We start from the raw sequence: 26,095 nt of genomic DNA, 5'->3' as shown, positions 1-26,095 counted from the left end.
TCTCTCTCTCTCTCTCTCTCTCTCTCTCTCTCTCTCCTCTCTCCATGAATTTCTTCACTGCTTGGGTGGCCTACAGAAGGATTCTGGCAACTGGGCTTCATCACTCCCTCTCGGGCTGACTTTTCCTTCCTGTGGGGAGTGCCCCTTTGAGGGGCTCAGGCGGGAAAAGAGGGCTGCACTCAGACCTGTTACCCCCAATTCCAAGCATGAGGCTGGATTGTGGCCCATAGAACCTCCTTTCTTGAGCACAGCTGGGAATGTCCTGTAAGGACTCTCCCTACCCCAACATGGTTGCTAGGTTTTGAGACTTTGCAAGTTTTGTAGCATCAGGAGTCCCCATTATTAGCTGTTAGATTCTGCTGGCCAGATGCTTTCACAGGCGACTTCTTGTGGACTTATCATTGAATTTCATTTTACCTTACAGGGTGAAGGAGTAGGGAGGGAGGCAGAACAGGGAAAGCAGCCTCCCTGAGTTCTACTTATGCTGAAGTTTTGTCACTATCAAGAAAGGGTTCTGCAAATATTTTAACCTAAACTGTGAGGAGGGTAATTTTCAAAATATCTGCCACTTCTTTTTTACCCTTAACAAATTGTGACTGAAGTGTCTGTCCCAAACTCTACTGTCTGCTTTGTACCTTTTCTGTCTGTGCGATGGTATTGTTTTCCCTGACATGAACAGCACAAGAAATATTCGTATACTGTCCCCAGGTTTTCTTTCTCATCTAGTAAATCTCCAATTGGCATGTTTTCCATAACATGTCATTTTTCTTGCCTGCCTCTTTAAGGTGAGTATTGATCCCCTCAAGCTTTCCAAAGACATCTGGATAACATTGAAATATTTGTGCCTATGACATTTAGGTTTTAAAGCATTGCCACATGGGCTGCTTGGGATTCTTTCTCTCCCTTTTGTTTTAGACTTAAGGTATAGTCTGGTTGTCACTGCTGACCTGCAAGTCGCCTTGGGATCATTGCTTTATTTCTCTGAGTCACAAGAACTTTTTTTTAAATCAATATTATTGGGCAATAATCCATCCCTACCTGGTCTGCCTCATTGGGCTGTTAGAAAGGGTGATGTGAATAATTCTAAGGGAGTTCTTTGTGAGGAGTATGAAGTCTTAAACAGGACATGGTTTAATTCTTATATTTAGGTAGTTTGAAAATGTGGTCTTTCCTTGTGAGATCTCAGTTTCCTTTTGGCTTCTCAAATCATGCTATGAACTACAATTACTTTAATTCCTGGGTCTGGTGGGGTTTTGTTATTGTAGAAACACTCTTGCAAAAGAGTATCTTCTAGGAAAAAGTGCTATGAATTTTCTCCCTTTTTGTTGTGGTAGGAATTGAATCCAGGGCTTCATGCACAGCAGACAGTTTCTCTATCTCTGGGTTACATTCCCAGCTTTTGCATTAGTTTTGAGAACAACAACAACAACAACAACAACAACAATGAAAACATACTGTATTCTTTGTATAAAGAAAATAAAACCTGGTGGTAATGTTTTTTTTCTTTCTACTCATAATGTGGTGAATGTGTTAAAGTGTATCAGTCACATTTTACATTCTAAGGTGAGAAGCAGAGACCCTTTCTCTAGACTTCTGAGTCGTGGTTCTGCTTCAGGTCTAAGTACCATTGTGTTCACAGAAAAAAATACTCTTCTGCTCTCTTTACCTCAGGGTCAAGAACTGCACATTTCTGTGCAAACCCACCAAAGGACAATAGGCAATTCCTTCATTCATTCTTTGATCTTTCTCTTCAACGGGCTCAGCGTTTTCCATCCTTGAGTGATATAGGGCATTTGATAAGCCCCATATGGTTTACAAGCACACCGAATCCTGCTTTATATTATCATCTTGTCTGGATGCTTGCATGCGATTAAATGATTTTTTTTTTTTTTTTTTGGAAATAGGAGCAGTTACACTGAGAAAGTGAACTTTCCCATCCATATGTGGAATAAATGTTATCCTTCCATACACAAAATATTAACTGAGAGCCTGCCTTTGTTTCCAGTTTTCAGGAAAATCATTGGTATTTTTCCTGGGAAGAAGAGTCACTGCCTGCATAGCCTTAAGCAGAAGAAAAAGAAAATAAATGTGGCATGATATTTCCATAAAGCAGTAAATGCTATGAGAACATGCAAATATGACTGAAGTTTAGAACTGAACTCAATCTGGCTGCAAACTCAAGATTGAAGCTTTTTTTATTTCCAGAAGTGAATTTGAGCTCCTGTAGTTACATCCAGGAAATACAAGCCATTACTAAGGCTGGGAATTGAGAGTAAAGCCAAAATACAGGCTGGAAATGTAATTGTAATTGGGGAGGCCAAACAACAGAGGTTAAACCCTGAAAGATGGAAAGGCAAATCCATGGCTGAGAATCCCTGGTCCTGTGACAGGTTTCTTGCTGAGCACAGCTTAGCCTGTCTGCTCTTGTCCTCTCCACAGACCTGTTTTGAAAGGCAGGCTGAAGGAAGACTGGGCAGTTAGAGAAGATCCTCTGAGAATATACTTACTCCTCCTTCAAATTTACAAATCTGAAAACACTTGCAGATTTGATACTCTCTAAAACTGCCATGGGGGCAACTCAAAAGAAAAAAAAAAATGTAAGCTCCCTATTATGCCTGATTACCCTGGTGGCTGAAAGCACACATGGCTGAGGAGCCTGAGGACATGAATTTGGTCCTCATCTCTGTCCTACCAAGGCTTATTGCTTGATGACTGCTTAATAACTGTGGGTAAGAAATGAATAATGAAAATAACAAGAATAGTATCATTTGTGAAATACTAGCCTTAAATCTTAATGTGAAGAGCTAATATGTGCCAAAGACATTATTTACTTATATTCCATCTCTTTAAAGACTTTACATTTTTAAAATAGTTTATTTTATTTTTAAAATATGTGTATATATGAGTGTCTGAGTGTGGGTTTGTGTATGTGAGAGTGGTGCCCAGCCTGCCTCCATTTTAGGCTTAAAACCCATCTTAGAGTAAAGATAAACTAGGCTCATTCCTGTTTATGATTAAACCTCTGGGATTAACAGGAGGACATTGGACCCTCTGGAATTGGAATTGCAAGAGATTCGGAACCACCCACTGTGGGTGCTAGGAACTGAACCCTGGTCCTCTGCTAGAACAATAAGTGCTGATCTTAACTTCTGAACCATCTTTCCGGTCTCTTAAAGTAAACTTTCTTTTCAAGTCTGAACAAAGAACCAAAGATAACTAAGGAATGCTGAGAGAGGGGGCAAATAGTCTTCCCCACAGAAGAGCACACCAATCGGTTGCCCAGTGCTTGAAAAGTATATATATATATATATATATATATATATATATATATATATATAGTATAATGAATGGAAGACACAAATGATAGAATATAGGTGGCAGGTATACTTGTATCCATTTTAAAATTCTTTTAGTTTTTTTTTACAATCTATACAAATATAATTCTTCAAGATCTTTAGGGTAGGAGTGGGAAGGGAACAAAATATAATAATAGCATATATTATAAATATGCCATATATAATATATTATATATATATATATATATATTATACAAACTGAGCAGGTTATAGTTATGTATTTAGGGGTGTGTGTGTGTGTGTGTGTATAAAACAACAATTAAATAAAAAGAGCAAGGGTGATACATAGGAAGGTTTGCAGTGGGGAAAGTGAAAAGGGGAAAGGATATAATTCATGACATCACAATGTCAAAGAATGTAAAACTGTTTAAAAATCAATTTTTAAGGTTAACAATAGTAATGGATCTCACTGTGGCATATTCATAACATATGCTATTATTATATTTTGTTCCCTTCCCACTCCTACCCTAAAGATCTTGAAGGATTATATTTGTATAGAGTATAAAGAAACTGAAAGAATTTTACAGTGGATACAAGTATACCTGCCACCTATATTCTATCATTTGTGTCTTCCATTCATTGATCAAGGTTAAGTTTTCTTTATTGTGGTAATAACACTTGATATAAGCACTTCTCTTTTAAACAGAATCATAAGCATACACTATATTAGTGTTGAATATATGTACAATATTGTATAACAGATCCCTAGAGTTTATCTTATTTAACTAAACCTATACCCTGATTCTCCTTCTTCTTAGCTTTTGGCAATCACATAGTTCCTTCTATGTCTATTTGACCAGTTTAGATGTCTCATGCAAGCAGAATCATGAGCTATTTCACCTGTATTCCTCTTTATTTTACTTAGTATATTGTCTTTAAAGGTCTTGTCTGTTGTCACATACTGCCCTATTCCTTCTTTTTATTTATTGTGTATATATTATTTTTATACTTTCATCAGTAGATGCTACTCTAGGTTGTTTCTGTAACTATTTCACTAAGAGCACTGCTTACTTAGAACCCAGATTTTAAAAAAACAGTCAAGGTATTACTCTGTAGCCCTAGGCTATCTCAAATTTGTGGGTGATTCTCCTGCTTCAGCTTCCTAAGTGCTAAAATTACAGATATGAAACACCATGCCTGGCAGAATTATGCTTTTGATGCTTTTATAGTTTTTGCTGTTTTGAAAAATAAAATGTGTGGATTTATACGTGTGGGTACATGTTTGTGAGTGTATTTGAGAGTGAGTGTGTGGGTGAGTGTGTGCATAGCTGCAGCTCAGATGGAAGCCTCTGTCTTCAGGCTTTTAGGTACTGGGATTATAAGTGCATGCCACAAGGCCCGAAGAATTCTTTTAGATAAACAAGCACATATGGGTGATAGCTCCAGCTCTATTTTTAGTTGCTCCAAGAACTTCCATACTGTTTTTCATAGCTGCTGCACCAACAGCAGGGTGCAAGTTTCCAAATTCCACATCCCCACTAACTCCTGCTATCTACAGAAATATGAAGTTTTTTAATCCTTATTTTGTAAAATTTAGGCTTAGCTAGATAAGGTTCTTTGCCCAAGGTCACCCAGCTAGCAAGTTGGAATTTGGACCCAGGACTCTGTGACTCTAAAACTTAGTCCCATTCTATAATGTTGTCATGCTTCTTTTGATCAATGTGTTGCGACATAAGTTAAAGCAAGTTAACCAGAGGGCGAGTTGAAATTAAATAGGAGGTTGAAGTTGAAGGCAAAGGAAAAACATAGGAAGAACTACTTTAGTCTTTGATTCCAGAATTGCAATCTGTAAAAGTAAACACAGACAGCAGCAGAGTGAGACTGTGCACCATGCACCACACATTAAAGAGAAAGAGAAATATCAGTGTGTAGGATTTGTTTTTGTTGTTGCTGTTGTCGTTGTTTTTTTAAGAAACCTAGTTTCATGATGTGTATCAGGCTTGGTATAGGTCCAGTTCAATGTCTCCTCAATGCCATATATTTACAGTATCATTCAAAGACTGGATATAATATAACAGAGCATCAAGGACAGGTTAGATTAGATTTCATGTACAGTGTTTACAGAAGCACAGAAACATGCAATTCATTTGTGAAATATTTCCATAGGAGGGATTGACATAGACTTCTCAATAAGGAAAACGAATAATGAACCTTCCGACGAGTTTACTGTCTTCATTTCCAAACACTTTAATAATCATACTTCAACACAGTGAATTTTAGATAAACATGATCTATTATCTTTAGTTCTTTACAATCTTAAAGAGCAAATATCAAAGTCTCAGTTGTTTAAACACTTTGAGAAGTTAATTTAAAAATCTCTTATTCAGGCCAGGAGGCATGATGATGCATGCCTATAAGACTACCCTGATAGGTAGAGGCAGAAAGATGCCTAAATCCAGGATACCCTGGGCTTTGTAAAGACTTTGAAAACAGCTGGAGCTACATAGTGAGGCTATGTCTAAAAATAAAAAATAAAAAAAATCCCTCAGATTTAGATTTCTGGTACGAAAAAATACAATAGAAGTATGTCTGTTTATAACCCCATTCTTTCAACACTGTTTACAACAAGTCTACTCTCCTGCTCATTAGGAAATTATTGAGATTTTATTGTTGTTATGTAGTCCTTCAATTAAGAAAAACACTGATCTACTGACAAATACTTGCTGAGGATTCCCTGTGGAGTCATTGCTGAGTTTGTGTTATTAGTGCTACATTTAGTCACGCGTTCAACAATATGTATTGAGGTTCTACTATACTCTAGATACTGTTTCATATGCTGTTTCATATCAGATGTGTAATATTCTCTCAAGGAGTTCCCAGGCATGGGAACACAGATGGTTAGATGTAGGAAGAACCCTAGAGAGCATGTAATGTAGCCTACAACCTTCAATTTCCAGTTAGGAAGATGCAGTTCCTGATCCCAGGCTACCATGCTTAGGGGGACAGAACATGGACTAGAAAGCAATTCTTTTCACGTCTGTTCCTTTGACTACTCTGGTCTATTTGAGAAATCAGGATACTTTCTTATTAAAGTACTTCAAAACCATACCAGACAAAAAGTTGCTGACAAACCATCTGGTATTCACTGTCAGTTTAACAGGAGTTAGAGAAAGACTAGAGACATCCAATGGAGTATAAATCCTGGGACATGCTTTGCTCCTGACAAGTAGTGAGGATGAATGAGAAGAAGGCATTCCAAGGAAGGAGTCCTTCCCTCTGCCTATTATCATCTTGCTCTAAAGAGTTACTTTTTTGTACACAGGCTAGTATCTTTTTCATTTATAACAGAAAGTGTGATATAAATTATGGGAGAAATAATTGATAAAAATAATATGTAAAGGCTAGGGAGTTCAACCCCAGTTCATAATTTGCCATGAGATCTTATAAAAAGCAATGTCTCATACAATATGTATTTCCTTTCTTCCTAGAATTTCTTGAAGAAAAGTGAACCAAAGTACTTTATTCTTATGTAATAATTTAGAAGGAAGATTTTTTTTTTTTACAAACTCATCTTCAGGTAGACTACCTATTATAGGGGAAAGTTTTCTGTGTTGTGACATCAGCAGAACTCTCTCTAAATAGGGATGTGGTCTTCTTTTGTAAAGGAAACTATCATAGGGGTTCATTGAAAAACATTTATGAAATGATGAACATGGGTCAAAGTACTATTCACACTGAGGCAATGCTCAGTATTTGTCCCATCTACCCTGAAGGATCACTTTATCCATATTGCTTTTCTACCTGAGGTGATAAAGTAGTTTGGGGAGGTAAAATAAAAAGTAATACAAACATAACGGTGTTTCATACAACTATTAGAGTAATCAGTGGTGCCTACTTGTGGTGCTTGAAAGTGGTAGCACTATCAACATAATATCAACCTTTCTCAGCATTGATCTAGGTTTATTCATAGTTGTAGTCCCAGAGCTGGGGAGGTTGACATAAGAGGATCAGGAATTTGAAGTCACTCTCAACTACACACTGAGTTTTTGTTTGTTTGTTTGTTTTGTTTTGTTTTGTTTTGTTTTAGGTCAGCCTAGACTCAAAAGTAAAATGAAAAAATTTCAAAACTTTCTCGCCGTGTACTCTTAACTTTTGTACCTAAAGTCATCGTAGAGTCACAGTAAGAGTGCACAGACCATTACAAGTACTTGGAATTCACTTTGGGTAGCACTGGATTAGAAGAAGCACAGAGAAGAATTGTATGAACTTCTGTTTATCTAAAGTCCTCAAGTCAGATTGAAGATATAAAGTAAGCATGCATTTGCTTTACTAAGTGGCAAGCAGAGAGTTTCCCTCAGGGGCTGGCAGCAAGTGGAGCCTGGCCCTGGTTGGGAGAGTATGGATCTGTTTGGAACTGCTCTTACCCTCCTTTGACTCCAGGTCACAGTCATACTGGGTTTCCATAACATCACACAGTTTCTAATGGATAACCTTCATGATAACTAGAGTTGGGCATAGTGCTGAAAATGGCTCTGACCTATAATATGCTGTTGAATAAAACATTAATTAATTAATTCATTGTACATGTATACTTTTTTCTGTGCGTGGGCGTCTGCATACCTCAGCACAGGTATGAAGGTCAGAGGACCACTTGTGACAGTTGCTTCACTCTTCCCATCATGGTAGTCTCAGGGAACAAACTTAGATTGCCAGACTTGGAGGCAATTTCTCTTACCTGCTGAACCATCTCATTAGACCCATGATATGTTACTTTGGAAATTCCCTCCTAGACTCAACAATGCCAGTGAAACTTGGGAAGTAGGGTGGGAAAAGTTATTGAAAGTATTTGTTGCTGTCTATGATGGCTACTGATAGCTTCCCATATGTGGCAGGGACTTGGAAAGAATATAGAAGGGAGAAAATTTGGTAAGAAGTTAAACTTTCAAATGCCAAGTGGCTCATTGGAGAACAAGACTTTAGAGAATAAAGACCCAGAAATTACTTGAAATTTCTATGAAACAGACATTAAGATGCATATATCACATACCTGAACCATTGTAAAATTTGACCGACAGTAATTTAAAAGCAAAATAAAGCACACAGGAATTACCATGCAGCCTACAAAGTTATGCCTTAGGCACTACTAGTATTTGAACTTAAAGCTACCATGCTTTCAATTGCCAAAGTACAAAACCACTCAAATTTTCACACACAACACACACACACACACACACACACACACACACACTCCTATGAAGACACAAAATTCTAGAAATACATACGGTATATCTATCTAGTTGAAAAAAATCAATAGACTAAAGGCATGAAGAAATAGGTTAGGAATCAAGATCAATATTCCTTTATGCAAACAAAACTACAATAGAATATTTTTTATTTGTAGTAATCAACATGATGCCACAAATAAAAGAATTCACTAATTTTTATTTTCAAAACTTGGATGCTGACTTATAAGAATTTCAGTAAACTTGGTGGATTTAGTGAGGGCAGAGCATAGTCTCCAGTCTGAAGAGAGGTTAGCCCTCCACAGCTCACAATGCAAGCGTCCCAGTCACATCTATTAATTTTCCATATACATGGAGCCAAATTCTGCCTGAGATTATTATGCAATTTTCAAAATGACTTTAAGTCTTTCAACTTACAAAGTTACCATTTACATTGCACTGGCCTGCTGGCTGCGATGGATGAATGAACACTCTTTCCCAAAGGACTATAATTCATCCTCTGATCATAGCTTATACATCTGGGAGAATTGGGATCAGTGTGCCTGGCGCCTCCCCTTCCCTCTGGCCCACAAAGGACTCATACAGTGCAAGAGAAGAGGAGACAAAGTGGCTGTGTGCCATCTAGCTCAGAGGTGTGGCACAAGAGGTGTTGACTGTGAGCAGAAAGCAGCCTAACATATAAGCAACTGTCTCCATGCTGTGATTTCAGGTGCACCAAAAAGGCCTCATTGCCCCTCAGTTTAAACACTCCCTTCCCACTGGCGGATGCCTGGAATTCCAGAGTTTTTAGAGCTCTGTTCCTTTGGTTTAAAGCTTTGATCCCTGTTGAAATACTTATACCCCTGGGTGGGCAGCCCCCATTATATCCCATCAACCAGATACATCGAGATAGGATGAGTTTGAAAGCTTCTTCCCTGTCGGCAAGTTCGAGAGGGAGGTTAAGAGCAGAAGACACTGTGTACCTGAGAGGGATGGAAAAAGGAGAACAACACCTGGGGGGCAAAGGAACTGGGCCCAAGACAAATAATGTGTACGTGTGTGGCCATGTGCATGGCTGTGTATGCGCTCCTCCCATGGCGGCAGCTGTTGAACACCCTTTCTTAACCCTCTCCCAGAAAACTTGATTTATGCTGCTTTTGGAGCCATGGAACCAGACTCTCCTCCCTGCTACAGCAAGATAATAGCTGCTGGCTACAGCTGGGAATTCTCGAATTCTTTCAAACTGGAGCCCAGGAGCAAAAGGTGAAGAAAAGTTCTTCTGGGCATGCTGGGCTAGATAGCCTTCCCCTGGGGGCCAAAGGAGAAAAGGGGGTCCAGCCATGCTATCTAAACACTTTCAACTGGGTCTGAGAGCACAGAGCCATGATTGTCAAAGGCGAACGCTCTTTCAATCAGCATGCCCTTTTGTAGCCCCACACTGATTACCTCTCTGCTTCTCTTACTGGAGAGTTCAGAGGAATCACTGACAAAAACTGAGCACAGGGAAGGGAGTTTGTCTCGCACAAGGCAAGACAGTTGCTTCTGTAAAAGAGAAAATAGAATTTTTGTCATTACACACACGTGTTTTCTGTTTATTGTTTTTGAGACAAGGTCTCCCTGTGTCTCCCTGGCTGGTCCTGAACATCCGGGCTTAATGCATGCTTCTACCTCTGCCTGGGGAGGAATGGCTGGAACTATACATACTCTACCTTTCTTGGCTAGGAATTACAACCTTAATAATTACCCATCTCTGTAGCATGCAGGAGAGTGTTTACACATTGGTAAATAAGTTTCCTTCCTTCCTGTTTTTCTTCCTTTTCTTGTTTTTCAGGACAAGACTTTGTGCAACCTAGGCATTACCACGTGCTGTACCACAATTCACATTCCCCAGCCTCTGGCTAAAGATTATCCGGAGTAAACTTTTTCAACACTGACTAAGCAGTGGAGATGGCTGCCTGTGACATTTCTGGAAGTGTTTCTGACAAAGAAGCCTAACCCACAAAGTCCATTTCAGTGTCTGAAATTCCACCATGAGAGTCATCGCTTGGGGGACTGGGAAGGTTAGAAGCCTTTGAGAGGCACTTATAAAAATGGAAGCACTTCTTCAGCTAGGCAAGGGTGGGTTTTTTTTTTTTTTGACTCTTCCCTTTGCTTGGCTAAAAGCTCTGAAGTAGGTGCTTGGAGTGAGAGCAAAAACTTCCAGGCTAAAAAATACTTCTTCAAAATTCAGAGCCAGTCTGTCTCCTACTTAGCTCAAATCCTAGGGACCCACAGACCACCCTACTTGGTTCGCTGTATCTTCATATTTCCAATACCACTTAATGTTATCTTCAAACTATCTCATATTTTGCTGAACTGGATACTTAGCTTTGTTTTGACAAAGCTTATGAGGTGAATGCACTCATTATACGTACAGTTTGTAACCGACTGAAATAAAGTTCCTGACAATGAACCCAAATTTGTGGGTCCACTACATTGAATCCACACTTCATTTTGGAAGCAGTGTTTTAGTTTATGCATAGCATGTTCTATATTAAAAGCACAGATTGAAAAGGAGGCACAGCCATGTTTTTCCCTAGGTATTCTATACCCAGTAGTTGAAAACAACTGTTGCCTTTGTAGTTCGTTGCATGAGCTCTGGAAGATCATGAATTTATGGGAGGTCATGTCTTCCTCTGCGAGGTCGTGAAATTCAATCAATGCTTGCCTTCCAATCTGCCCTTTGGTCACAGGGCTCCACAGGTGGAACATATCAAACTCACCAGCCAAATTAGGACTCTTAATTGGTGTTTCTTTTAAAGTGGCTATGTCATTTGTCAAATGTTCAATGCAGGCGCAGGCCTAGCCCCAGGCGGAATTATGAAGTAGAAGAATGCCAGATACATAGGCAGCACTCAAATGTTTGTTGAAAAGTGGGGGTGAATAAGCCCTCCGTCCTTGACTCCTTCTCACCCAACCCCCATAGGCACTGGATCGGCATGCATTTTTAATTCTATCGTCTAAATATCTCTGGGACAGTTTTCCCCTTTCAAAACTCCTTATTTTCAGGCCTTTGTCATTTCTTGTGGGTATTAATTTCAGGGCCTCTAAGCTGGTCTTCTTGCTTCCGATCTTTTGCCTTCTTCAAACCATTCTCCAAAACACTGTTGCAGAGATCTTTTAATAAGACAAATCTGATCATGTCACCCCTATGCTCAGAATTTCCTTAAGTGGTTCCGCAGACTCCTCTGCAGGCTTCCACCCTGCACAATCTGGCCCTTGCTCGCCTCTCCCTCCTGTTCTTTTAACTCCTCAGCCTGAAATCATTACTCGCACTTCCTACTCTCCAAATGGGCCATGCCAGGGCCTCTCTTCTTTGTTCACCCTGTTTCCTTGCCAGGGCACCCTTCCCCCAGTCTTTTCTCACCTCAGCCCCTACTGGGCTTTCAAGTCCGAGTTTAGGCCATCAGCATTTCTGGGACACTTTCTCTGATCCCTCTCAGCCTTCAGAACTCCATCTTCCCTCTTAACACGTAATGTGTTAACATTTCACTTTGTTGGCTCCCCATTAGACTTGAAACTCTCTGAGGTCAGGTACTACAGAATGAGTTTTGTGTCTCTGTTTTCTGTTTGTATCCCACAGAGTCAAGCACATAGTAAGAATTCAAATATTGTTTTTATTATTATTATTTTCTTTATTTACATTTCAAATGCTATCCCGAAAGTTCCCTATACACCCCCCCCCTGCTCCCCTACCCACCCACTACTTGGCCCTGGCCTTCCCCTGTGCTGGGTCATATAAAGTTTACAAGACCAAAATGAACAAATGAAGACTTGAATAAATTGCTCAGTTGCCTTCATATTGCTTTCTCTTTCTTCATAGCCCCCTATTCAAGACACAGCCCCCTTCAGCTGTGTTTATCTATGTCTCCAAGCATACTTCTGTCTAGTAAAAAAAACACAAAAAAACACAATCAGACAACAAGCTAGTTTACACTGAGATATCAGATTCATTAATTATAGAAATACTGAGCTCCTACTGAGTGTCCTACAAGACACTGGGCTAAAGTTGTCTACATGTGCATGAGTGGAGTCACAAAGAGAACCAATCCGATGGAATGATTTGATTTCTGGAGAGCATAGATAATGATTATATGCCTTTTTTTCTCAAAGGGGCATTTGATTCTCAAAGAAATGTCTTTCCAATGGTGAGAATTAAGTAGAAGAAATGAGGATTGGCATCCAGGAAATCTTCGTCTACTCCAGGTATGAAGCAGACTAGCCATGACTTAATGAATGTCATCTGTAAAATGATTTCCTGAATAAGTTATTCTCACCAGCTACACTTTGCTTTATGAGGGTCGCTCGTGTGACTATCCTGCAGACGATATGATTCACCTAGGAATCAGGATCAAGTGCCTAAACACACACACACACACACACACACACACACACACACACACACACATTTACTTTGTGTGGTTCTATTGAATGAGACCCAGCAAGCTACAAGGGCTTCCAGACCTTTTAGGTACAAAGACGAGCCAGGCAGTGAAATCCAGAGGTTCCCAGCTGCTCTGGAACGTGACTATTTGGGGGTAGGCTTTGAAGGCTTGGCCACAGCTGCATTGGGAAAGGGTTCCCAGGAAGCCTTTCTCAGAAAACAGAACAAGGAGAGGGATTTTGTGCTTAGGAAACCTTGTGTGAGCTCTGGTAGCCAGAAGGAGCCAGATCTGGGTGGGAGAAGGCCTAGGGGCGAATCGGGTGTGTGTGTGTACCTAAACCGCAGACCTCCACTCCACTCCAAGGAAGGATGGAGAGCTTGCAAAGGCTGAAAAGGAAAAGCCCTCCCGGCTGTAGGCCGAAGGGAGGCGGGAAGGAGGAGTGAGCCTGGGGAACTTCTCCCAGAGCCAGTCAGAGGGGACTGCTGCTGGGAAGCCAATCAGCGTGCCTGAGCCTGCAGCCCCTCTGCAGTAGTTATGCCAGAGCGCCCAGTGTAGAGCAGCGGCGAGCGAGTGGCAGGGCAGGATTGCCGGGAGCCACCGCACAAGCTCCTTATCCTCTTCCCGCGCCTCTCCCGCCAAGGCTTGCTCGCCACCTTGGTAAACCCAGTCGCCCTTCTAAGCTCCTTGCCACGCCCCGCATCCCGCAGGCCAGCAGCTACACGACCCCACGCAGTCCTCCAGGCAGCGCGGCTCGCCTCGCCTCGTCCCGCCCCATCCCTCATCGCCACGCCCACAAGGCTCCGCCCCGGGCCGCCCTGCACCGCCAAACTGTTCCCGCCCTCGCCCAGCGCCCAGGTAGCTGCGAGGAAACTTTTGCGGCGGCTGGGTAGCGGCTCCTCTCTTGCTCTGTCGGGCTACTGCCAGACTTGCTGAGTCTCGGGATTGCTCCAGCTCTTATTGCCACTCTCTCGTGCTCTCCTCGCTCCCCCAAGAAGCAGGATGGCCGGGACCGTGCGCACCGCGTGCTTGCTGGTGGCGATGCTGCTCGGCTTGGGCTGCCTGGGACAGGCGCAGCCCCCGCCGCCTCCAGACGCCACCTGTCACCAGGTCCGTTCTTTCTTCCAGAGACTGCAGCCTGGACTCAAATGGGTTCCAGAAACCCCTGTGCCAGGTGAGTAGGGGTCCCTTGAGCATTCCCCGCGCACAGTGGAAATCCAAGGCGCGCGTGGTGGCTCTTCCCAGAGCGCGCTAGCCTGGCGGGGCCGCGGCGGCTGTGCTCTCTGCTGCAGGATACCTGGGAATGGTCGCTGTGCCTGGGGCCTGGACCATCTACCGAGGGAGGGAAGCAGAGTATGGGACTCTGTCTACATGCCCCAGGATCACGCTGCTGTCAGGAAATGTGCAAGCCAGAGTGAGGAACTGCAGAGATCGCCTTTCTAGCGCCCATTTTTTGGGGGAGGGCGGGAAGGTGGGAGCTGGCTCCCCTCTGCTCCTAGCGAACCGGCTTCACAACGTGAAGACGGTGACTCGGGAATTTATCTCCCTTATTCGCACGTTCTGCCTTAGCTGGACCCGCAGTTGTGGCCATACTTTCTCCACCGTGTGTCCCCCCCATGCTTTCCGTTCCCTAGTCTGGGTTCCCGAGCCTGGCCGGGCCCAAGTGCAGGCAAAGTTGAGCACAAATCTTTGAATCCTCAGAGGCTAGTGAAGACACAGTGAAGGAAACTTTTGAGTAGGAGGGTCCTCCAAAACGTGGAAGAATGAGCCTTTTCCTTCAAAACAGCTTCCCTTATCTAGGTTGGGAAATCTCTTTAAAAATCGGCGGTGCTTGGCCTAGGGAGCACGAATCCAAAAACTCCTCCCCCGCCCAAATTCATCTGCCTTGACAGGCTGGACCCCGAAGAGGAGAAGATTTTAGGCAGAGGAAAGTTTCAGAGCGCCTGCCTTTTGTTCTGCACAATCAGATCATTTTGTAGGGGCATATTTTAACCTTAGCTCAGGGCTGCCGCTGTCAACAGATGAATATTAATTGCCTTGCGTGATTGACTGTCCAGCGGTTAGGCTCTTAACGCCTGCCTTAGAATCCAATCAGGACAAGTTGCTGTACTAACAATACGTGCAGGAAGAATGGGTTTCGAAAAGATTAATTTTTCAGAGGTGCGCTTGGAAGAAAACAGCCAGCCGTATTTGCACACAGACGTTTGTGGCTTTCAGGCTCTCCTTCCGAAGACTCGTGCATCCAGCTAGGCGCTCATCCCGCGCTTGGGAGACATTGGGAACAAGCCTCGCCACAACTTGGCTGGTGGTTCTCAACAAGTCAGGGAGGCGGGCCGGATCGTTGGACCAAGTTGTGAATGCGTATGCGCGCCTTGTGGGCGCTGCCAGGGAGCGTTCACTGGCAGGAGGTTACCTAGGCAGCCAGCGCGCCCTCAGCCTTTTCTTTAGGTTGATGAAAAGAGGCTAGCGAGCCTGCTGTTTAGTTGCAAAGGTAATTGGTCACCCTTTTTTGGTGACTGAAATGCACTTGCGCATATGTTAAATATTGCCTTGCAGGATATCGCTCTAAGGGAGGGTAGAACTACCTCTTCCCCTGTTAAGTCTTAATAACGTACCACGTGGGCGTGTGCAAGAGCTGTAAGGGGCAACCTATGAATCAGTTCTGCAGAGCTGAAACAACGGGCGAATCTCTCTCCCCTGGAAGTGCCATGGTAATTAGATTGTTAAGGCTAGAGAACACGCTTTTGTTGATAATATAAAAATTGGTCCTTACAGGCTGAACCCCACAAGATGTCTAGGGTTGGGGTTGGGCAGTATTTGGCTGATGCAAAGGGAAGTAAAATGGTGCTTAAAGAAGGGGGTACAGAGAAAAGTTCATCTAGATAGTCATTGGCAATCCTCTTACACACACACACACACACACACACACACACACACACACACACACNAGAGAGAGAGAGAGAGAGAGAGAGAGAGAGAGAGAGAGAGAGAGAGAGAGAGAGAGGCGCGCACGAGTTAGCTTGCTAGTCTCTTTCCTTCCCCCAGCTCTCTGGCTGCCTGCCTCTTTGCTACATCTGTATAAAAGTATTGGGAAGGCCCACACACTGTGTCTATGAGAGTAGGCTAGAGCTTCTTTCCTGCCTTGTGTACTTCCAGCCTAAGGATGATCACACTTATAGGGACTTATTTGTCTTAGAGGATTTTTCCTGTATTATTTCTCAAACTCTAGGAGGAAGCACTTTTCTATTTGTTTTCATATAAACCTAGCACAGTTCATTAAAAAAAAAAATTAAGTCGTGCCCCTCACCTTTAGATGGCAAACATGGAAAACAAGTCCCGATTCAAATATGGTGATACCCATCCAGCATCCATGTACTGTGACAGTACAGGCCTGGAACAAACCCATTTGTCCTGAATTTTAGTCGGCTAACGATGGATGATGTAGGTATAGAAAATATGGTAAAAATCCTAATGTACATGTGCAGAAAGAGCTCATCAGTATTTCAGAGAAGAAATGATAATGGCAGACAGAATACAATGGCAAGTGCATAATTTCAAAGCGAATAAATGTGTAATTTGCTGCTGTCGCTCACTGGTTAGAAATTGAAAGAGAGCTGCAAATTATTTGATAGTTATGAACCATTGCGGTGACCGCTTGACTCCCCCTCCCGCATCATCTACATCTACAGCTTAAGCCATGTTCAGTTTGTCTGCTACACTGTGTTAACTGCATTAATGCTTTCTTTGTCCCAGATAAAATGAGATTCGGTCCCCACTCAGGAAATATCCTCAAGAATGTCCTGTTTCACGTAAGGGGCGAATTTGGGATTGACTGCTAACTTTGGCCATTAGCAGAATTGGGTTAGTGTGGATAAGGTACATTTCTTATGCTAATATGGATGAGACTAAGGGCATTTGAAATCAGCCAGACTAAAAAATAAATCACTAGTGCTGAAGGACTACCCCAGACTTCTACAAAGCTGATTGAAACCCTTCCAATCGCATGTTTCATTTCTTTTAGAGTGTTCAAAGGCACTGGATAGCAATTCGAAATAGCATGTTCCCCAAATCCATGAATTTCTTCAGACCCCACTTTTTTTTTTAAAGGATTTGTAACTTGGAAAGCGCTACAGATGGAAACCAGGCACACAGAGTTAGCATTTGGCAGGGAAATCCATATAACTGACTTTCAGTACAGCTCTTTTGCTCTTATTTAATTTAGAAAAATTCAGAAAAAAGCCAATGAGCTCATAAGTCTAGATGTTTATTTTGTTTTGCTTAACCTACCCACAGGCGCAATCAAGAATGGATACAATTTTAGGCAAGGGAAGTGAGCTAGTAATCAGACAATGATGTTTCCAATTGTCTCAAGGGAATGTTACAGAAGTCTGAAAAAAAATTCCTCTAAACAAAAATCAAGTGTAATTCACTTTATGAATGCCATACACCACTTTTGTGGGGGGTGGGGTGGGAGTTGCAGGGGTCGGATGGGGATGAGAAAATCAAACAAACCATGGTAGTGTTGCAACTCCCCTAAGATGGACAGATCTTGTCTTGGAGAGGGCCTTGAAAAGCACTAGAAGGGATCCAGAAGGCTGGATGCACCTATGGGTAAAAGGCAGCCTCCAAGAGCCAAAATCACTCGGAGTTTCTGGAAATTGATGAAAGAAAAAAAAATCCAAAGGAAAATTCTTGAAACAAAGAGTTTGTTTTTAAATGTGAGTGCATTTGTTGTGTGCACGTGTGTGAGTGTGCGTGTACTCTGAAAACTAACAAAACATATCTGTGTTGCCTGCTGTGGGTCCCCAATTATTTTGAAACAACTAACAGCCCAAATGTTGGGAGAGACAATGAGAACTGAGGTATGGGAGAATTTTTTTTCCTCTCCTCTGAGATTGCACTAGACATTTGGAGGAGCAGGTGATTTGTGAAAACTTTTCAAAAGTTGTACTGTTGTGTTCTAACTTTGAGGAGTTTAGAGAATTCTTTCAGATGTGCTCTGAATGTATTTAGTACATAAATCCTGACTGAGAAGTATTTAGCAGGAGCCATCATTCTGATGGAGATGGCGGATGATTGGTGGGCTCCTTGGCAGGCTTGCTTTTGGTGCTGGGGTGCCGAGAGGAGTAAGATGCAGTCCCCTTTGTCAAGGAGCTTGCAGTAGAGTGGGGGAGCACACGAGTAAACAAGCTTCCCAGGAAACTTGTAGGATTAAAGAGGGTGAAAGAGGCTAGAAAAGACCTCCAGGAAATTGGCTGGAATGGTCACAATAGGCAGCCTGGGCAAGGGAAAAGAACAGAAGAGATGAAGTGGGAGATAGGGAGAAGTCTCTTAATGGAGCCTCCATCTTAAAAAGGCACAGAGGAAGGTTTTGATGGATGCTAGATGACACAGATGGTGTCAGTTTTGCAATGTGTTTTTTTTTTTCATTATGGGCTGGTAGATTGTATCCAATATTTTGATGCAATATTTTTGAGCATTCTGTTGCTTCCATCTTTAGAGTTGCAATGTTTGCTGTTCAGTTGCAATGTTTGCCTAGGAAAAGACTGCTTATTACAACCTGGGAGGAGAGTCCTGGAGTTTTCTCCTATGAGACAAGACAGAAAATATGTTTTCTCTTTAAATGGCAGCTATCAATGACCATGCCAACTTTAGTGTTTGATGCCTATACAAAAGCATGGGTCTTAAGAAGGATTTTATTACTCATTTCTAAGAAAATTGAAGATAATCACTTATAACTTGTGCACACGATACATCATTTGGAAAGAATTTCACTGGGGATCATGTTGCTCAACTGAAAAGTTTTGGCGTGCTGAATTTGTACATTTTTGTGAATGCTTCCTTTTACTCTGATCTCTAGCTTTTTTTCTGCATATGGTTATTTGTATGTTTTAGATTATAAGCTTCTTAAAGGGAAAGCTCTTGGAGCAGTGTTGAGTGCAGTGCTAATAGTGCCATGCGGCATTTGGCTGGTAATTAACAAGAAAGAATTTCTAGATCAGTAAGTATTTTATATGAACTTTAGAATACTTTCTCAAGCATATTTTAAAAGCTTAAGCCCAATGCTATGGCACACTCTTAGGGTGTGTAGATAAACTTTATAGTCTTTATGTATTTTGGCTGTGGACAGATCTAGGCCTATTTCAGTTATCTGCTGACTCTTTAATAACTGGTTGGACTTATTAATATTGAATACCCAAAGAACAAATTGAAGTCAGCAGCATTGTTATTCCTGGATTAGTATAGTTGAAGATCAACAATTATTATACCACATAAATCAAAGGACCTCTCCTAAATCAAGTCCTGTTTGATTTAATGTCAGCTAGACGTTTTTTGCTAATGTTGGTGTTGCCATATTTGGAAGTCAAGCTAGGAGACATGAACAGATCTGTTGTAGTACCTCATGGGTTTCTCTAACCTGGGATCAGAATTCCTCTACAGGCTCAACTCAAAGAGACTGTTCCAACAGCCAACATCTGTTGAGCCCTAGCCAATCTTGTAAATGGGTTTGATGTGTTTGGTAATCTAGGCTATAACCAGAAGTAAGGGCAGAAAAATCCCATAGTTATTTGCCCATATTTAGCAGTATGTCTGATTTGAAACAGGATCTCTAGCACTCCATTAAGAAATGAACATCAGAGTTGGAGAAATGGTTCAGTAGTTTAGAGTACTGGCTGCTCTTCCAGAGGTCCTGAGTTCAATTTCCAGCAACCACATGATGGCTCCCGACCATCTACAATGTGATCTGATGCCCTCTTCTGGTTTGTGTAAGCACTGATAAAATCAATCAATCAATCAATCAATCAATCAATCAATCTTTTAAAAAGAGACATGAATATCAGAAAATCGAATCCAAGCCACGGTTCCCCAGACTGGCTTTAGAAAGCATTAAGAGACCGGGAATTTATCTCTTAAACTATAATGGCAGAGAGAACATGATTCAGAAAGCAGTGTGACAATGACCATATCAGCAGACAAAATGCATTTTGAAATTCTGTGTGAGTGGCAAGGTGCTCACTAGAACATCTCAGTCCCATGCAAAGAACTTTTTGAATATACAAGGAAAAAAGCTTCACTCTTCTACTATAAATTAAATATTATATACACAAATGCTAATTATCAGAAGTTCTTGTCATTTAAAAACTACCACTACCACCACCACCAAACATAAACCCAAAGTCATTACAAAGAAAGACATTTTTCACTTTGGCTTCTTTTTGTGTAGAGATTGTCGAAGCCACATTTGAGAATTTGCATTGCTAGTGTTCTGAACAGTTAATTACTTCTAGGAGCTGAAATTGTATTTATATGCCAGATTAGGAAATCTACTCAGCTCTTTGAAGTGTACTTAATAGGCTTATATTGATAAATAATTGATAGAAAAGGAGATAAAATGTAGGTGAAAATGGTGATAAGAGGGGGCAGGGAAGTCAAAGCCATTATTAAAGAAACTCCTACCCGTTGCATTCATTCATGCACTGTAAGATGAAAGTTGTTCATTTCTCAACAAAGGCTAGAGTACTTAAATCTATTTTTTTTAAAGTTTCCACAATGAAGCACATTTCTGTTATAAACTGAGAAGGTGGCACAGTTTTAGGGCAAAACTTCCGTTGATCCTTTGAAGTCTTCCTTTTGAAAATAACTTGAAATCCTGGTTACAGTAACCATGAGGTACATTTCACAGTTATTCCTATCACAAGCCTGGTATCTCATTTAGGTGAAGGATAATATGGTGCTCATTTTTATGTCTACATTTAGTGTGAACAATAGGTACTAGTATGTATTTACTAACCAAGTGAATGCAGTTAGAATGTACTAGAAACATCCAATTTCAATAAAGTTAATATTTGAGAATTGATTTAATTTTAGTGGGATTTTTAAAAAAGGAGTCACTTTTTCAGGTTAAAAAAATCCATCTGTTACCTATAGGTAAGTAAAAAGAATATTGCTTTAATTCAGTTGCTTGTGCCTTCATTCCCTGGAAGAAGTAGACTAGCCAAGTCTTACAAGAGGGGTAAGTATTTTGTTCGTGTTTCCAAGGCAATTCTAAGTAATTTAAAGGTAAGGTTATATACATCTATACATTCATGCATTTTCTTTACTATATAGATCTGTTGAATTTTGGTTTATGATAATATTGTTGCCCAGTATCAGTTAAAGATGTGCAGTTCCCTAGCTGCAGCTCAACATACCACTTTCTTATAGCATACTCATTAAGCTGTCTTTCCTAAAGCAAACTGATTGGAAGCAAGCTCCTCCTCAGTGCTTGCAATTTCTTACTTATGCCACTAAGATTGATGTTGTGTTTAAAAGGACATATTCCAAAATATGTTTGCAGGACAAGAAATTTTATATGGTAGAATAAAATCATTTGCATAGTTCCTTAATTCCAGTTCTGTCCCCTCTCTACCACCACTGCTTATTTAGTATTAATAACTATGTTTCAGGACATCCTGAGACTCTCCATTGCTCTTTACAAACTTGGCTTTGCATAACTGAAGCTGAGGGGAAAGTGGTGAAGAGGAAGAGTTAGAATGACAGACATAGGGAGGAGATTAAAAGCTCACATTCTGGTATATATCAGAATATTAACTAGCATAGAACAGACAGAGAGGACTGGCAAACATCTCAACATGGAGCTTTGCAAGTCCATGCATTCAGGGATAATGTAAGTGCATTTGTTGCCCAGAGTATTTTATCCGTATGTCTTACTTTGCACCCATGATTTTGAAGTATATAGAGAAGTCACAACCTTATCCAAACCTATTGTTCACTGAATGCAATAGCCATATTTGAATCCTGATCCCCTCTAGACTGGTGAGTACAGTGACTTGCACAGAATGATTATTGTAATTTATTACATAGTTAACCAACATTTGAAGAGGGATTCTTAAGGACTTGACTATTGTCCAGTGAAAGCTTGGAATGACATGTAACTAGAAGATGTTTTCCTGAGTGCTTGGTTGTCTAAACTGGTTTGCAGCAGAGAATGAAGAAAGGATGGTGGAGTTGAAACACTGGCCCTGGGAGTCCTGTTGGCCTAAGAAGATTGAAGAGGAGGTGGTACAGAGATTTTCTTGTGGTGTTACTTAAATGGTGGTATTTGAATATGTACATATATTCATACATTACACACTTATATCCATACAGTATTATTTTGATAGTCACAGTTAATTATACATATTGTTTCAGCTCAAATTTGTTGTTACTCTTAACAGTGGGTAGACTTTCACACTCACAGTTTATATTTGTGATATGAAAGCTATGCTTTAATATATGTCTCTGCAGCACAGCAACTCATAAAGTTTTTGCAGCTTCTCAGTTCCAGGGATGGGCCTGGTTCCAACATGTATGTATGTGCATGTGTGCTGAGTGCATTCTGCATACACACAGATAATACAGCTACAACACAAGCAGGGTGTGTCCAACCTGTTGCTTGTGGGTCACACACACCTATGGCCTAGTTTAGCTATGAATGCAGCTCAACACAAAAATTGTAAAATTACTCAAAAAAACATTATGAGATTTCTTTTTCATAATTTGATCATTTGAATCTTGAGCATGAACTCTGTAAATGATGACATCTTGTCACAACATCAAAAGGTTGGACATGACTGATGGATGGCGAGCCTAACTCTCAGTGGGAAGAACTAAGGGATACAGCATTCCACCGAGCTAGGAAAATGTGTTTTATGTACATTGGCCCCAAATTGCTGCTGTACTGGTTGCCACTGATATAAGAGACCTACTGCTTAGTTAACAGGTTTCATCATTTCCCCAAGTGTGGAGATGCAATTTTCATTAAGTAACTACAGTCAGCCCATACTACGACCCTGGCCCATTCTGGAGGACTGTTTCTAGCACTGGTAGTATTGTATGTGAATGGGGTGCCAAAGGCACTTTCCAAGCTAGATTTCTGAAACTATATATAAATATATGCTGTTGTGTGAGGCATAAGAGAAGTAAAGGCTTATGACAAAAGGACGGGCTGGAGAGATAGCTCATTGGGCAAAGTGCTTACCCTGCAAGTGTGTGGGCCTAAGTTCAAATCCTCAGGACCCATATAAAGCCAGAATGATAACATGCAGACTCAATTCCAGCACTCCTATGTCAACATAGGAGATAACCCTGGTAGCCTGAGGGCCAGCTAGCTTGGAGCTGTTGACAACAGAAGTACTGTCTCAAACCTAGGTGGAAAAAAAGAAATGGCACCTGAGGCTGTCCTCTGCCACACACAAGCCTTCACTCACACTTGCTAGGCGTGTTTGATGGCTTGACTTCAATCCCTGGAATCCACAGAAAGATAGGCTAGATCCAAATGCACAAAGCATGTCTTCCAGCCGTGGCCTGTATCACATATTCACACCCATTTATCATGTACCCACACATCATAGTGAGGTGGGAGAGGCCACATATGTAGGGTATATCAGTATATGGATGGTAATTGAAGTCCTGGGAGCTTCCCAGGAAAGTGTGGAGTTGGATGAAGCATAGTTGAGACTCATCAATATATAGACTCAAGTGGTTCCATGGGTGCGGATGGTATTTTCCAGGCCTTTTCATGGGATATGTCTTAAAATATATTCTGCCAACATCTGGTGATATTTTAAAAACCCAACAAATCTTTCAAGAGCTTTCTGAATTAAGAGGAAGTATGAATCTGTGTTGTTATAGTCTAAGCTAGAAGGTACCAAACACCCAAATGTACATACACATGGAGAGGGGAAGAGAGATAGATTGAGTGAAAGAGGGGGAATATCTATCTATCTATCTATCTATCTATCTATCTATCTATCTATCTATCTATCTATCTATCTCTTTCACAGCCCAACTTTGCCATTTGAAAGCCTTGTTTCCATGTATCTCATGTGTACACAATGCAAGTGCTCATGAAACACCTCATTCATTTCAATATGGTGGCATTCTGCTCCTCCCACAGTGGGGACTCCACTACTCTATAAGATGAAAGTTGTTACATTGTTTTTGAGAGATCTGGACGAGATTGCATTCAGGCTAGCCTCTGAGACATGTGGTTCTAAGCAAAGTCTAGTGATACTTTTAAAACTAGGGTGATCTTTCTTTCTTTCTTTTTTTTTTTTAAAAAAGATTTATTTAATGTCTATAAGTACACTCTTACTGCCTTCAGACACACCACAAGAGGGCAGCGGATCCCATTACAGATGGTTGTGAGTCTCCATGTGGTTGCTGGGAATTAGGATCTCTGGAAGAGCAGTTAGTGTTCTTAAGTGTCTTCAGCATTTTGTTTCTGGGTGAGGAAAAAGTGAGGTGTCTTTGTTTAACAGGTTGCCTTCACCAGGGTTTCTATTTTCCTTTTTAAAGATTGCTATTTTATTAATTCATCCAAGTATATGTCTGCACTTGTTATGTATGCACTTGCCCTCACATGCCACAAGAGGGTGTCCAGACTGTCTGGAGCTGAAGTTGCAGCCACCTGATGGGGATGCTGGGAATAGAATTCCAGTACCTGGCAAAACCACCAGGGTCTCTTAACTATGCTTAGTTCTACTTTCTTTCAACACATACTTGAAAACCCCTTTGTTTCTAGTAGATTAGGGGGTGGGTCATTTTTAGGTTGGTTGAATAGTTCCCCCATATGGGACTAGCGTAGAAAATAATACCTACCCAGTACTTACTGTATGCCACTTGCAATCTGGGTAATTTATCACAATATAAAAAGCCAACCTGAAAAGGAGGCGGTGCATGCCCATTGTATAGTTGGAAAAACTGAGACCCAGAAAGGTTTGCTTTCCCACAGTTTGTGTAAATGGTGGCACCAGGACTCAAATCTAGATTTGTTTTACTCCATCTCTAATGCTCTTTCCACTGTATCTCCATCCTTTGGACTGTGAGGGAAAGAATAGAAAGCTTTGGTCTGAATTGTCATATTCCTTTGTCTTTTGAGATATTGTATATTCTAGGTCTTCTACTTGATTCTACCTTTGCTTGGCCAGTCTGTTCATGGTAACCTTTGTTAGATGTGGGTGCTCAGTGCCCCATGTGTTCTCTGTGCTTCTCCATTGTCTTTGCTTACTTATGTACCCATTCCCACGACTTGGCTATCATGTTTCAGTGGTTTCTACATCTTTTAATCTGCTGTCTCCTTTACTGTCCAATTCAGAATCTCACAATTGCCCGCTAAATATCTCCATCAGAAAGTCCTTAGTGCTTCACCCTAGACAGAGCTAAAAATTACTTGCCCCATCATTTTTGCTTCCTATTTCCACTAACCTCTTCATAAGCTTCTACATTTCTGGTGATGGCTTTCCTTTTTGATGCGAAGACTTGAAACCTTGACATCATCTTTAATTTGTCACACCCTTTGCCATACCATGTATGCCCTCTCTTTGTAGAAACAGGATTCTGAACCATTACTGAAACAATGCTGCAGTTGTCTGTTGGCTAAATTTTATAGATCCCTACCCTGTCTACCCATCATCACTGCACAATGTAGTCTTACCTACCCTCAAAAGTCTCAGCGCAGTGCCCTTTTTTTTTTTGTATGAACAACCCCCCTCCCCGCCTGAGATGTAATTGTTCCTTGTTAGTACCATGCTATCCTCTAACTGGATCAAAATCTGCCCTCTCAGCAAGGTCTCTCAGTGATTTGTATGTGTGTTAAAAGTTTGAGAAAAGCTTCCAAGTGCAAGTTACATGAGGGTAAGACCTGTGCAGTACTTGTTAGAAACATACATTAACATCTTAAACATAAATTAACATCCTTGTCATTTTTCACATCTGTGCTTTGCCCATTCATCCACTGAAGTGGCCTTGGGGACCTATAAATAAGGTATGCATGGCGGAGTGGGGAAAGAAGAGCGGAGGAAGGAGAGAGGAATGGGGATGACAGATGAGAGGAGAGGGAATGAAGGAAGGAGAGAAGGAGGGAGAAAGGCTAAAGGATAAATGATGATGGGATAATGAAGTAGCCATAGAGAGAAGTGGGGAGAGCCAAGCATGAAAGGAGCATCTCTGAGTAGTTAGTAACTTTGTGACTACTTTGGGAAACACCTCCTTCATGGTAAAAGTGCTGTGGCCAGGGACAAATGTCCACTCATGGTATTGCTTCTTCTCTAGGGGGATGGAATGGGTCAATGGTTTCTTTTTCTTTTCTTTTCTTTTCTTTTCTTTTCTTTTC

The 26,095-nt window shown here is 41.2% G+C and overlaps 1 protein-coding gene and 1 long non-coding RNA gene across 2 annotated transcripts in view; one reads left to right on the top strand and one right to left on the bottom strand.

The window, feature by feature from the left end:
• Window positions 1-8,660: 8,660 nt before the first annotated feature.
• Window positions 8,661-26,095, bottom strand: part of LOC110313468 — a 42,486-nt gene continuing 25,051 nt past the window's right edge. Inside the window, exon 5 of the long non-coding RNA XR_002380110.1 lies at window positions 8,661-10,060. This is a non-coding gene — a long non-coding RNA (uncharacterized LOC110313468). The remainder of the gene's footprint in view (window positions 10,061-26,095) is intronic.
• The window catches only part of Gpc3 (glypican 3), a 334,864-nt gene continuing 322,508 nt past the window's right edge, over window positions 13,740-26,095 (top strand). Inside the window, exon 1 of the mRNA XM_021187739.2 lies at window positions 13,740-14,113. Within this exon, the coding sequence (XP_021043398.1) occupies window positions 13,942-14,113 (172 nt within the window). The 5' untranslated portion in view covers window positions 13,740-13,941. The remainder of the gene's footprint in view (window positions 14,114-26,095) is intronic.

The sequence above is a fragment of the Mus pahari genome, chromosome X, assembly GCF_900095145.1.
Source record: "Mus pahari chromosome X, PAHARI_EIJ_v1.1, whole genome shotgun sequence".
Taxonomy (NCBI): domain Eukaryota; kingdom Metazoa; phylum Chordata; class Mammalia; order Rodentia; family Muridae; genus Mus; species Mus pahari.
Note: the sequence above shows the minus strand (reverse complement) of the source record. Positions and strands in the feature narration are given on the sequence as shown.